The 14827-nt window shown below is 37.1% G+C and overlaps 1 protein-coding gene across 1 annotated transcript in view; it reads left to right on the top strand.

Annotated features, from left to right (window-relative positions):
- The window catches only part of LOC121232399 (adenomatous polyposis coli protein-like), a 127817-nt gene extending 115071 nt beyond the window's left edge, over positions 1-12746 (top strand). The window contains 1 exon segment of the mRNA XM_041121553.1: positions 237-12746. Coding sequence (XP_040977487.1) covers positions 237-6789 — 6553 coding nt within the window. The 3' untranslated portion in view covers positions 6790-12746.
- Positions 12747-14827: the final 2081 nt, after the last annotated feature.

Below are 14827 nucleotides of genomic sequence, written 5' to 3' on the forward strand. Positions count from 1 at the left end.
AATGGTTTATATGGAGAGGATAGTGTGGGAGCAAACTGTTCATATTTGTATAGGATTTGATTAACATTCAGATGAAAATTTGAGGAAAAAATAAGATGAATTTGCACTGAAGAATTCATAATTATCCTTACTATGGATTAAACTTGCCTATGGCATAATAGGTTTTTGTTTTGCTTCATCTCTTATCCTTTTGAAATGCTACTTAATGATTTTTGTTTTCAATCACTCAACACCAGGCAAACCTTGCGAGAGAACAGCTGCTTACAAACCTTGTTACAGCATTTGAAGTCACACAGTTTGACAATAGTCAGCAATGCATGTGGGACCCTGTGGAATCTTTCTGCACGAAATGCAAAAGATCAGGAGGCACTGTGGGACATGGGAGCAGTGAGCATGCTCAAAAATCTCATTCACTCAAAACACAAAATGATAGCAATGGGCAGTGCTGCAGCTCTAAGAAACCTGATGGCAAATAGGCCAGCAAAATACAAGGATGCCAACATTATGTCTCCAGGATCAAGCTTACCATCTCTTCATGTTAGAAAACAAAAGGCACTGGAAGCAGAATTAGATGCTCAGCATTTATCAGAGACTTTTGACAACATAGATAATTTAAGCCCAAAAGCATCTCACCATAATAAGCAGAGACATAAGCAAAATATATACAATGAGTATGTTTTGGATTCCAGTCGACATGATGATGGGATTTGCAGATCAGAGAGTTTTAATACTGGTCATATGACTGCACTTTCACCATATTTAAATGCTACAGTATTGCCTGGCTCCTCTTCCTCTAGTAGAGGAAACATAGAAAACTCTCGATCTGAGAAAGACAGAAGTTTTGATAGGGATGGAGCAGTAGATTTAAATAGCTATCATCCAGTTACAGAGAATACTGGGAACTCCTCTAAGAGAACAGGAATGCAGATTACTGCTGCAGCTCAGATTGCCAAAGTTATGGAAAAAGTAACAAGCATGCATATTCCACAAGAAGACAGAAGTTCTTGTTCCACTTCTGAAATGCACTGTTTGACAGAAGACAGAAATGTCCCAAGAAGAACAGCTGCTGCCCATACTCACTCAAATACATACTTTCCTAAATCTGAGAATTCAAACAGGACATGTCCTACGCTTTATACAAAAATGGAATACAAGAGAGCTTCAAATGATAGTTTAAATAGTGTCAGCAGCAGTGATGGCTATGGTAAAAGAGGCCAAATGAAACCTTCTGTTGAATCTTACTCGGAAGATGATGAAAGTAAATTTTGTAGTTATGGTCAATACCCAGCTGACTTGGCACATAAGATACATAGTGCAAATCATATGGATGACAATGATGAAGAGCTAGACACTCCTATTAATTATAGTCTTAAATATTCAGATGAACAGTTAAATTCTGGAAGGCAAAGTCCCTCTCAGAATGAAAGATGGGCAAGGCCTAAGCATATAATAGATGATGAAATAAAACAAAATGAACAAAGGCAGTTAAGGAGCCAAAATGCAATTTATTCCACATACACTGAAAGTGGAGATGATAAGCACATGAAATATCAGTCACCTTTTGGACAGCAAGAGTGTGTTTCTTCTTTTACATCAAGAGGATCCAATGGTTCAGAGCAGAGCAGAGTAGGCTCAGCTCTTGGAATGAATCAGAAAGTAAACCAGTCCTTGTGCCAGGTTGATGATTATGACAATGATAAGCCAACCAACTATAGTGAACGCTACTCTGAGGAGGAACAACACAAAGAGGAAGAAGACAGACCAACCAATTACAGCATAAAGTACAATGAAGAGGAACATCATGTTGATCAGCCTATTGATTATAGTCTAAAATATTCAACAGAAATTCATCCCTCTTCTCAGAAGCCATCTTTTGCTTTTTCAAACAGTTCATCAGTGCAAAGCACTAAAACTGACCATATTTCCTCAAGCTGTGGGAACATATCAACCCCTTCAGGTAGTTCAGAGAGACAGAATCAGCTTCACCCAAGTTCTGCACAGAGTAGAAGCAGTCATGCTCAAAAGACTGCCTCCTGTAAGACTCCCTCTATTAATCAGGAAACTATACAAACTTACTGTGTGGAAGATACACCAATATGTTTTTCAAGGTGTAGCTCTTTGTCGTCTTTGTCATCAGCTGAAGATGAAATAGGACGTGATCAATCCACGCATGTGACAGATGCTAATAAAACATTACAGAGAGCAGAACTAAAGGAAAACAATGGGATTCTGTCTACAGAAGGTGCAGTAAGTGAAGTTGCATCAGCATCTCAGCACATCAGAACAAAATCTAGTAGACTTCAGACTCCTAGTTTATCTCCTTCCGACTCTTCTAGACATAAAGCTGTTGAATTTTCTTCAGGTGCCAAATCTCCCTCAAAGAATGGTGCACACACTCCTAAAAGTCCACCAGAACATTACGTGCAGGAGACTCCACTCATGTTTAGCAGATGTACTTCTGTAAGTTCCCTGGATAGTTTTGAAAGCCATTCAATTGCTAGTTCAGTTCAAAGTGAGCCTTGCAGTGGAATGGTAAGTGGTATTATAAGTCCCAGTGATCTTCCAGACAGCCCTGGACAAACAATGCCTCCAAGCAGAAGTAAAACTCCACCCCCTGCTCAAGGAGCTCAAGTAAAGAAGGAAGTAGCTAAAGGCAAAGTACCTAATGCAGAAAAGAGAGAGTCTGGTCCTAGACAGGTAGCTGTAAATGAAGCTGTTCAAAGAGTTCAGGTACTGCCAGATGCTGATACATTATTACATTTTGCCACAGAAAGTACACCAGATGGATTTTCTTGCTCTTCTAGCCTAAGTGGTCTGAGTCTTGATGAACCGTTTATACAGAAAGATGTAGAGTTAAGAATAATGCCTCCTGTACATGAAAATGAACATGGAAATGAAGCAGAACCTGAACAGCCAGATGATACAAAGGATAACCAAGAGAAGAAAGCAGAGAAGCCTACTGAAGCAGAAAAAGACATTATGGATGATTCCGATGATGATGATATTGAAATATTGGAAGAATGTATTATATCTGCAATGCCAACAAAATCTTCACGTAAAGCCAAAAAGCCTTCTCAAGCATCTGCTTTAAAAATACCTCCTCCTGTAACCAGAAAGCCAAGCCAACTGCCAGTTTACAAACTTTTGCCTTCACAAAATGGATTGCAATCCCAAAAGCATGTGAGTTTTACACCTGGAGATGATATGCCATGGGTATATTTTGTTGAGGATACACCAATAAATTTTTTAACAGCTACATCTTTGAGTGACCTCACAATAGAATCACTACCAAATGAGTTGGCCAATGTAGAGAATGTGGGTACAAGGGCAGAGTCAGGGGATTTTGAAAAGAGAGACACCATTCCTACAGAAGGTATAAGTACAGATGACTCTCGGAGAGCAAAAAGCTCAACTAGGACTGCCCCAGGACTGGATGATGACAAAACAGAAGAGGGTGATATTCTGGCCGAATGCATTAACTCAGCTATGCCAAAAGGAAAAAGTCACAAACCTTTCAGAGTGAAGAAGATAATGGATCAAATTCAACAAACATCTTTATCTGTAAGTAACAAAAATCAGTCAGAATGTTATAAAAAGAAGCCAACATCACCAGTAAAGCCCATTCCCCAAAATAATGAATATAGAGCACATGTAAGAAAAAACACAGAGCCTAAAAGCTATATTAATAATGAAAGAAGCTATTCAGAGAACAGAGACACAAAGAAACAGAATCTTAAAAATAATTCAAGATATTTTAATGACAAACTTCCAAATAATGAAGAGCATGTAAAAGGAAGCTTTGCATTTGATTCCCCTCATCATTACACGCCTATTGAGGGAACTCCTTATTGTTTTTCACGGAATGATTCTCTAAGTTCTTTAGATTTTGATGATGATGATGTTGACCTTTCAAGGGAGAAGGCAGAATTGCGAAAAGGAAAAGCAAAGGGAACAGAAACTGAAGACTGCACTAATACAGAACAGCCTTCAAATCAGCAACCAAGTAATAGGACACAAGTTTGTCAAAAATACCCAACAGGCAGAAGCCAACCTAAAACTTTCTCTCAGTCAACTAAAGATATTCCAGACAGAGGAGCAGCTACAGATGAGAAAATACAGAAATTTGCTATTGAAAACACACCTGTATGTTTTTCTTGCAATTCATCTCTTAGTTCCCTCAGTGATATTGATCAAGAAAACAACAAAGAAAGTGAACGTGCAAAACAAACTGAGGCTCCTGATTCACGGATAGAATCAAATAGACCTCAGACTTCTGGTTATGCACCTAAAGCATTTCATGTTGAAGATACTCCTGTATGTTTCTCTAGAAACAGCTCTCTCAGTTCTCTTAGTATTGACTCAGAAGATGATCTGTTGCAAGAATGCATTAGTTCTGCTATGCCTAAAAAGAAAAAACCCTCAAAAGTAAAGAGTGAAAGTGAAAAAAATAATTCCAGAAATATGGGTGATATATTGGCAGAAGATTTAACACTGGATTTGAGAGAGATACAGAGGCCAGATTCAGAACATGGTTTCTCACCTGATTCAGAGAACTTTGATTGGAAAGCTATACAAGAAGGTGCAAATTCTATAGTTAGTAGCTTGCATCAAGCTGCAGCTGCTGCATCACTGACTAGACAAGCTTCATCAGACTCTGACTCTATCCTTTCATTAAAATCTGGTATTTCTCTAGGATCACCATTTCATCTTACCCCAGACCAAGAAGAAAAGCCTTTTACTAGTAATAAAGGTCCAAGAATTCTTAAGCCAGGAGAGAAGAGTACATTGGAGTCTAAAAAAGTAGAATCTGAAAATAAGGGAATCAAAGGAGGAAAAAAGGTATATAAAAGTATAATTACAGGAAAAGCTTGCTCCAAATCAGAAGTTTCAAGTCAGTTAAAGCAACCACAGCAAACAAGTATGACTTCAATTTCACGTGGTAGGACAATGATTCATATTCCTGGAGTTCGAAATAGTTCCTCAAGTACTAGTCCTGTTTCCACAAAAGGTCCCCCACTAAAAAATACAAACTCCAAGAGTCCCAGTGAAGGCCAAAGTTCCATTACTTCTTCAAGAGGAGTCAAGTTATTAGTGAAACCTGAGTCAGCTCCTGTAACTAGGCAACCATCTCAACAGAGCGGATCAAGTAAAGGACCTTCTAGATCAGGATCTAGAGACTCCACTCCTTCTAGACCTCAACAGCAGCCATTAAGCAGGCCTCTGCAATCTCCAGGTCGAAACTCAATTTCCCCAGGAAGAAATGGTATAAGTCCTCCCAACAGACTTTCTCAGTTGCCAAGGACATCATCTCCTAGTACAGCTTCAACTAAATCTTCAAGTTCAGGAAGAATGTTATATACAGCACCAGGCAGGCAGATGAGCCAGCAAAACCTTACAAAGCAAACTGCCTTACCTAAGAGTACCAGTGGCATTCCCAGAAGTGAGTCTGTTTCAAAAGGATTAAACCAAATTCTCAATAGTGGTGGATCAAACAAAAAGGCTGAACTATCCAGAATGTCATCCACAAAATCTAGCGGAAGTGAATCTGACAGATCTGAAAGACCTGTTCTGGTTCGTCAGTCAACTTTTATTAAAGAAGCTTCAAGTCCAACTCTAAGACAGAAATTAGAAGAGTCTGCTTCATTTGAATCTCTGTCTCCTTACAGGCCAGGCTCTCCCACTAGGTCCCAAATACAGACTCCAGTTTTAAGTCCATCTCTTCCCAATATGTCTTTATCCACTCATTTAACTGCCCAGACTAGCGGTTGGCAAAATTTACCTCCTAATCTGAGTCCTTCTGCAGAATATGATGGGAGACCAGCAAAACATCATAACATAGCTCGTTCTCATTCTGAGAGTCCATCTAGATTGCCAATCAATAGATCAGGAACATGGAAGCGTGAACATAGTAAGCATTCCTCATCACTTCCTCGTGTAAGCACTTGGCGAAGAACTGGAAGTTCTTCCTCAATTCTGTCAGCTTCTTCAGAATCCAGTGAAAAGGCAAAAAGTGAAGATGAAAAGCAACATGGAAGTTCTATTTCTAGACACAAACAAAGTAAAGAAAGTCAAGCACCAGCAAAAGGTACTTGGAGAAAAATAAAAGAAAATGAAATTCCTCAAATAAAGAATGATCCACAGTATTCTTCCTCAGGTGCAACAAATGACTCTGATTCCAAACCTCTAATTTATCAGATGGCACCAGCTGTCTCTAAGACAGAGGATGTGTGGGTGAGGATAGAGGACTGCCCTATTAATAAACCTCGATCTGGAAGATCCCCAACTAGAAATACTCCCCCTGTTATTGATGGTGTTTCAGAGAAAGGGAGTGTGAATGATAAAGATTCTAAAGAGATTAATGAAAAACAAAATCCAGGGAATGGAAATGTTCCTGTTTGTACCATTGGTTTAGAAAATTGTCCAAACTCTTTCTTTCAGATAGACAGTCCAGATAAGAAAGGAACGGAAGCAAAACCTGTACAGAATAATCCTGTTCCTGCACCAGAAAATAATGAAAGTACTGTTAGTGAGCGTACACCATTCAGTTCCAGTAGCTCAAGCAAACATAACTCCCCCAGTGGTACTGTTGCAGCAAGAGTGACTCCTTTCAACTACAGTCCAAGTCCCAGGAAGAGTAGTGCGGACAACAGTTCTGCTCGGCCATCACAAATACCAACGCCAATAAATAACAGTACAAAGAAACGTGACTCAAAGACTGAAAATACAGACTCCAGCAGAACTCAGAGCCCTAAACGTCATTCTGGCTCTTACCTGGTGACTTCTGTTTAAGTAAATAAAAAAATAAATGCAATTGATGTATTATATACAGCAGCTATTTAGAAATTTTGTTTCAAATGAAACTTTAAAAGAATGGGTGTTGGTTTTATTTGTTGTTTTTATCTTTTGTAAATAGGTTTGATTCTTGTTAGGGGGTCCTTGTTCTGGAAGCCATATTTGATAGTATACTTTGTCTTCACCAGTAATATTTTGGAGGAATGCCTAATTGACAGCTTGGAATAAAATTGCTAATGCAATTATATTTGTACAGTATGTTTTATCATATTTAATTAGCATCCCATCCCATAATCCTTTAAACATTGCTTGTCTTGAAATCATGAGCATTACAGATAGAGATGATACAGTCATATTGCTTTATCAATTGTTTATGGATTACAGACTGACTAAAACTACATCAGGGAAGAATTGGTATTATTTATGAAAAAAAGTAACTCAGTTTTAGTATTTGTGAGTCCTTCTAACACAATAATTAATCATGTGGGTGTGAAATTCACAGTACTGTGGTTTCTGCTGAACAAGTTTTCCCAGCCTGCTTTCCTTCATGAATAGAACTGATCATTCATTTTCTGAACTAATGATTAACATTTCTGTGGTCACATAATGTGCATAGATAGTTATGGTGCAACAATTTGCACTTTCTTTGTGCTCCACAAAAAAATGGGCAACTGTGTAACTGTAAAACCTTGAACAAAATTATTTTACCTGAACTAGATTTTATCTTAAAGTAAGTAGAATTTTTTTGCTATGCTGTAACTTGTTATATATTCTGGTACTTGAGGTGAGGTGACTGCTCTTCTGTTAATGAGACATGGGTGATGTCTCAACAGAGACTAAAATAAACATTTCAGAATAAATTATTACTATATGTAAATAGTATGTGTTACTTCTGCATTACATAAAAACGTAGTATTTTATTTTGAGATGTCACCTTATAATGTGTTGTATAATGCACTTACACTTAAGGCCTGATCCAGCAGAATCTTGCACCTCCAATATTCACTCTTCTTTATCACTGACAAATGGCTGTTGTAGGATGCTTATACCCACTGCAGGATCAGGCCCTAGGTCTTCTGTACTATATTTGCAATTGAGACAGTTTCACACATCTCAGGTGCATAACAAGGCTAAAAGCAGGGTATTTCCAGAAGCCAAGCAGTATAATTGTTTTCATGACTGCAAGCCTGAAACAATATTGGATTTTTTAAAAAGCACACTTTTGTTTTATAAATATTACTTTTAATTGGGGAAAATAATGTACAATGTGAAATAGTGACTATAAGATGAAACTTAAATTTATTTGAAATCTTAATGCATTATTTATTTATTTTTTAAAAAATGATCAAGGGAAAATATTGCAAAAATCCTATGACAAGAAATGTGTTATCATAGTGGAAAAAGTTTTATATGGAAACCAGGACATTTGCTGCCTCAGGCCTTTTTGATGTGAATATGGTTTGTGCTAAAACCTTTAAAAATATAGCCTGAATTTAGATGAGATTTGGGTCAAGGTAGAAACACTTAGGAGATAACATAACATTTGCCATTTTGTGCATGATTGAATGAACCATGAAATGGTATCTTAGTTTTGTTGTATCTTAACTTGACTATTCTAAAGTTAGCATTCTAAATAATTGGTAATCAGGTTTCAAAATGCCCTGATTTCAGGAAGCACTGAAATAGAGCAATTTAACTTTATGGTATCTTTAACACAATTGCAGACTCTGTCACGTCTGTGGCTTTTGTACTTCATCTGATACTGAAATGAATCTATTTTTATCTTAAATTCAGCATATGTCATGCACTTTTTATGAACAGAAATGAGATACTATCAGCAGACAGAAATCAATTTAGATTAGTTTAAAAGCCAATACCAAAATATCTTTTTGGAAGAAGTGGTATCTTATTTGCTCTTTTGTTCTTTGTCTCCCATCAAATTTGCTTATAGACGTGCCATACTTCTGTATCATCTGGTGAATCTGTAAACAAACAGCACTCCTCATGTTAACATTTAAAATATTTTCTATATAGTAGTCCTCACAAAACCTTTGATATGAATGTTACTGTCCTTTTAAAGATGAAATAGAGACAGAGGGAGATTATGTGATTTGTTCAAAGTCAAGACTTTGCATTGGAGTAGAATACAGAACACCATCCCTGTGTTTAAAATGCAAGAAAATTTTTCTTATAAGTGATGTGATTTTTTTTTGTGCTGGGTTTTTAACTATTTAATTTGAAGGTATACCACATAATCCAGGATTGTCAGTTAATGTCAGCTTTACATCTACATCCTGTTGATTTAAGACTTTAAAGTTAAATTGAATCCATATAAAGAAATTCTGATTTCAGTTTTATAACGAAATAATTGTATGTGTATCAAACACCAGAATGTCTTTGAAAATTATAATGGCTTCTCTAGGTAGTCTTGGAGGTACTTCATGATCATTATAATTGGGAAGTTTCTCTTAATATCCTCATAACTAGCCTACATTTGTAGCAAAGATAGGTAAGTTAAACTTTCCAACTATAAGGGTAGTAAAACACTAAAATATGCTTCCCATGGGAGTTGTTAAATTTTCATTATAGAAGTTTTAAGAGGTTTAGCAAACATCTCTCAGGGATGGACTTTAGTATATTTCATATTGCCTGTATGCAGAGAGATGGGCTTAGGTGACCTTTTGAAATCCCTTCCAGACCTACATTTCTCTGATTCTATATCTAAAATGCTTAGTATGCATTAAGAGCCTTTTTGAATATTTAAGGACATCCATGATGTTTGATTTATGTTAGTGATTAGGATACAAAGTTATGATGCCTAAGATTAATGATAGCCATATTTGGTTTATGCTGCTAAAGATTTACTCTTCTTCCTTAGTTTTATTTCTATGAAGTCACCACAGCAGGTGACAGGACATTATGTCAAGGCAAAAGGAGGAAAAGCAAGGAGCGAAGGAAACCAAGACTCATTTTGCTGTTCTTCTGAGATGCACTGCCTTTATTTCTCTAGATTTTGGCAGAACTTTTGCAATTTGTATGTAGACCTTTAGTTGTCCTTACCATTTCCAGTACATATCAAACTTGGACTTGAAAATCAGTTTATACTTTAAATATATTCATAAAGCTGATTTCAGACTGACAGCTTTGTCCTCTTGTGAAAACTGGAAACCTGACCTCCCCACAAATTCTAATTAGTTCATTGTTTTAAATGTACATTCATTTTAGTTTCTCTCTGGAAGTTACATAAGTGTGCCATAGTAAGGTTATTGCTCAATTTCTGTGAAAGCTCTTCTGACTAAATATTGCAGACTTGAAAAGGGAACTAAAACTATCTATATTTTTCATGTGCAATTCTCTATCAGAATATTTCCCCCTGTGAAAGCTTAAACATAATTCTCAAAACTCTTTCTCAGAGATGCCAGCTTAGATGCCAGGATTTCCTGACATGACTGGAATATTGTTTCAAGCAAGACTTGGCTTCAGAATACAAATATAGTTTATACTGTATTCTTCAATGTGGACTATCTCTGATAGCTTTGGGGAAGTTAATTGTTGTGTCTTGGGCAAAGGGGAGAAAAGGAAATAATTGATAATTTCAGACTGTCAGCCATACTTCCCCAGGGATATACTTTCATATCTTCTCCAATAAAGTACATAAACTGCGTAGGAAGGACAATAACATTTGTCTGCAAATTAATGAGATTTTATTTTTAAAGTATATCAGTAGGCCATGAAACTGAAAAAACTTATGTATGCTAATCTGACAGCTGAATTCTTTGATCTTCACTTCAGAATATTTCCTAGCTGTCTGTCTGTGTCCCCTCCCCAGTCAGAGGTAAGAGAAATGGGGATTACCAAGAAGATAATAAGCAGTTTATTAATAGATGTCTTCGCTCTTTTTTAAGGGTAAAGACTGCATGTTGTTTCTGAACTGAAGTAGCAGCTTACACTGTTGAAAGAAGTTTCCTTCTCTTTTCCCATGCTCCTGGCTGCTCCTGCAGTCTGGCACTCGTCCGACCCTTCAGTGAGCCAATTCAACTCTTACCTGACAGAATTGGCAGGGGAATTAGTGCTGCTTTAGTGCGTTGAAGTGCTGCCTGAGCCAGCAGAAAGAAGATTGCAAACAGCTAGGACTGATGGGAGGAGAGGGTGGGATAGCTTCCTTTATGGGTGGTGAGTGTTATATTGGAACAAACCATTACATGAAATTTTAAACTGGTATGCCAAGCTTCAGAACTGTTTTTCATCCTTTTTGAGACAGCAAAAACATATTAAAGTTTTGGACTCGTAACTGTTGTTCACTCTGAACTGCCTAATAGCCCCAAGCGCTTTGCATTTAAACATATTATGTTCCAGACAAGTCTTTAGCCTGGAAACTCTCACAAGTTTCTGCAGAAGTATTATGTTAATCTATAGTTTGTGTTCATAGAAAATAAATTTTTCTTCATCAAAACTTTCCAAAGGACCAATTTTTCTACCATATATAAACTTCTAGATGACAAATTTTAAATTTGGAATATTGCATCAAATAAAAAGATTTACTGCAACTAGTTGTTTTCTCAAAGAGGCTTGAAGGGGGGAAAACATATCCCTTCCCTAATGAAGACAGTACTACTTTTAGGGATGATTTGGAAAATGTTTAGGTGAACTCTTAGAAGCTCCTGTATTCTCTTTTTACTAGATGCCTCCCAAACTTTTTTCTCACCTAGCTCTCATTAAATAATATGAACAGCTGTAAGAGTGTTTCTAAAATCCCATGTAGACTTCCACCTAAACATAACCTCATATACCTACTGTAATGTCTTGCAGTCTCATCCACCTGACAGCTTTGTTCTTGATGAGATGTGTGATCCAGATAAAGCTGTGAATTAGAAGTGAATTGTCAGTCAATAAGCAGCCTGACTTCCTCCAAATGCTTACAACTTTGAGGACTTTCTTGATACCAAATCACCCAAATGTATTCACTCTTTGCTTCCACAGCCATGTCCTTTGCACTTTTAAGTATAACCTGAAAAAATGCTTATGCTTTTTTTTTTTTCTCATTTCAAATCACATATAGAAACTTCATCCCTGCTTCATGGTTTCCTGTATACAGAATAACAGATTGTATCTGTAAATGTGTTTATAGAGAATGTTAATGTAGTTAAGGTTGAGTTTTTGGTCAAAGTGGTAAGTTGATTGGTTATGTGTTGTGTTTGGTTACATATTAGAAGTGCAAGGGAATTTACAACAGTACTGTAGGTGTCTGAATGAACTGGTAATGTCCAGATTAATATAAGGTGTGGTTTTAATACCTAGGTTTTCTGCTGTCAACTTTCAGTCTACCAGATGTGCTATTTACTTATTGGAAGACTGGGTAATGCTTCTCTAGCAAAGTTTTGCAAGTGATCTATTTCTCATGAAATTTCCAAACAGTTCTGGGTTTATGTGTTTATGAATTTCTGTCACTTCAAGATTTGAGGAAACTCTTCTAATTTTGCTGTTTGTGCAAGCATCCTTTGCCTGAGTGGCTGTAGAATTGCAATTAGGATATTATGAAGATTTAGAGGGAGCTTGTTCACTCAGTGAAATGCACTTCTGTCCAGAGTACAATCCCAAGACCTACGTACAAACTGAATATCTCTTATGCCCTACTTCTTGGTGGGATTTAAGATGCATAAAGCTTGTGCTGGTTCTCTGCAAAGAATTAAATCATCATCCTCTGAGTTTGGATGCATTTTCCCACCTGTAAATGTTGTTTCTCTTTAACAACTCAGCCCACAATTCTTTCCTTTGGTTTTGTTGTTTGCTTCTGCCTGAGATGCATTACTGTTTATATCCTAACTCTGTAATTAATTCTTCTTTCAGCTATTATAATGTATTTTGTTTCACAGTATACTAATTCTGAATTTAGTCTTGCTATGCATAACTTATTTATTACTTGCAGTGTTATATAAAATTTCCTCTTGATTGTACCTTGTCATTCTTTTCTTGGCTACTGCTAGAAGTTGTGTGTCATTTTTCTGTATTAAAATACAATTTAATTAAAAAGGAACTTGCTGTAAAGGTACTCAGGCAATGATAGAATGTATCAGAACTAATGTCTTAAAAACCCATTTTGTTTCATTTTGGTGGTAGTCACATGTTTCATATAAACAACAAGTGGAAAAAAGACATAGAGAAACATAGAATTCACCAGTAGAGCTCTCTGTTCTCTTGCATGTTTCATTTTAAAATGAACTAACAGAATAAAATCTAGTTCCAACATGAAGTAAGTCCATAATCTGTCTCCGTTATTTACAAGAGCTTCACAAGAGATCTTATTTCATTATGACTTTTAAGCACAGTAGAGACTCAGTTAACTCCTAAGTCTTTCTTTTACATAATGAATGCAATTCTTTAGTCCCTAATTAGAGACTATTAAGGGACGTAGATTAGTTGGATTCCCAACACACACATATTTATATACACGTGCATATTTTGCACTCTTTTGTTCACTTTAGGCTTTGACATATAGTTAGAAGCATTTAAATGAAAAAAAGATGCAGTTAGTAAGATCCTATGTTTTCTAATACATATAACTGTTCATAGTTTAGAAGATGGATTCCAATTTCAAGATCAATAAGTTCGGTTGACTGATTAGCTGGTACTTTATTTTGTAAGTGTTCTAGAGAAAAATGAACTTTTTAATATTGATATATATAATAAAGGAAATTACCTTACTAGTAATTTTTTTTTAAAGCTAGATTACATTTCATAGCCAGAATATAGAAAGGGCATTATTGCTATCACCTGCTCTTTAAAGTCAATAAGGATTAAAAAACCTAGGAGATTTTGACTGATTACATTTAATACAAATTAGCTTATGGCTGTCCCGTCCAACTCGGTGGGCTCAGGGGAGGTGATCTTTTAGATAGTTCATTGCCACACACAGGAGTCACGACAGTGACTCAGGAGGGACAGGGAAAATTTCAACACCCCATTTCATTTGGCAAATCCCAGAGCAGGAGTCACGACAAAGGCTTCTAAATGCTCGAAATATGTTTTATTTAATGTTGACTTATAACACAAGTGTGGCTAAATTTGGCATAGCAGATATTTTGAATAAAAAACTTGACACCTAACAGCTGTAGCAACATATTCCTAACAAACAAGGTAGGAGGAAGAGAAAAAATAAGAGAGAGAGAGAGAAGAAAGAGAAAAAAGAAGAGGTAAGTATCACCACCCTTGGATCCAACAAAGAGAGTCTTTGTAGTAACTGTCTGGATTCCTCAGGTGGCAGGCATGCACCTGGGGGTTGGTCTGCCCCACTTTTATACCCTTGTCCGAGAGCCCTTCACCCATGCGTTGTGGGGTTTTCTCGAAAGTTCTTGAGGAGGGAGGGGTGGCGGGGGTCGCTGATGCCCACTTATCCCATTTAACTTGTTTACACAACTGCCATGGTAAGGGCTAGTAGCAAAACTCCGAAGCTGTGAGAAAATGTCTGAAGCACAACTGCTAGAAAACTTCCCAGAAAAAGACAATCACTAGAAAGCCTCCCAGAAACAGTTCACTACCCCACCTCCGCAGGGCATGTCCTCTTTCGGCTGCTTGCGGCTACCTGCTTGGTTGTTTGAGACAAAATGCTTGCCAGTCTCTCACAGTCTCTCGGTCTCTGTTGTGGTTTAACCCCAGCCAGTAACTAAGCACCATGCAGCGGTTCACTCACTCCCCCCCCACCCAGTGGGATGGGGGAGAGAATTGGGAAAAAAGTAAAACTCATGGATTGAGATAAAAACAGTTTAATAGAACAGAAAGGAAGAAAATAATGATAGTAATAACAATACTAAAATGACAATAATAATAATAAAAGAACTGGAATATACAAAACAAGTGATGCACAATGCAATTGCTCACCACTCGCCAACCGATGCCCAGTTAGTTCCCGAGCAGAAATACCCCCAGCCCCACTCCCCCCAGTTTATATAATAGGCATGACATCACATGGTATGGAATATCCTGTTGGCCACTTTGGGTCAGCTGCCCTGGCTGTGTCCCCTCCCAACTTCTTGTGCCC

The sequence above is a fragment of the Aquila chrysaetos genome, assembly GCF_900496995.4.
Source record: "Aquila chrysaetos chrysaetos chromosome W unlocalized genomic scaffold, bAquChr1.4 W_unloc_3, whole genome shotgun sequence".
Classification (NCBI taxonomy): Eukaryota; Metazoa; Chordata; class Aves; order Accipitriformes; family Accipitridae; genus Aquila; species Aquila chrysaetos.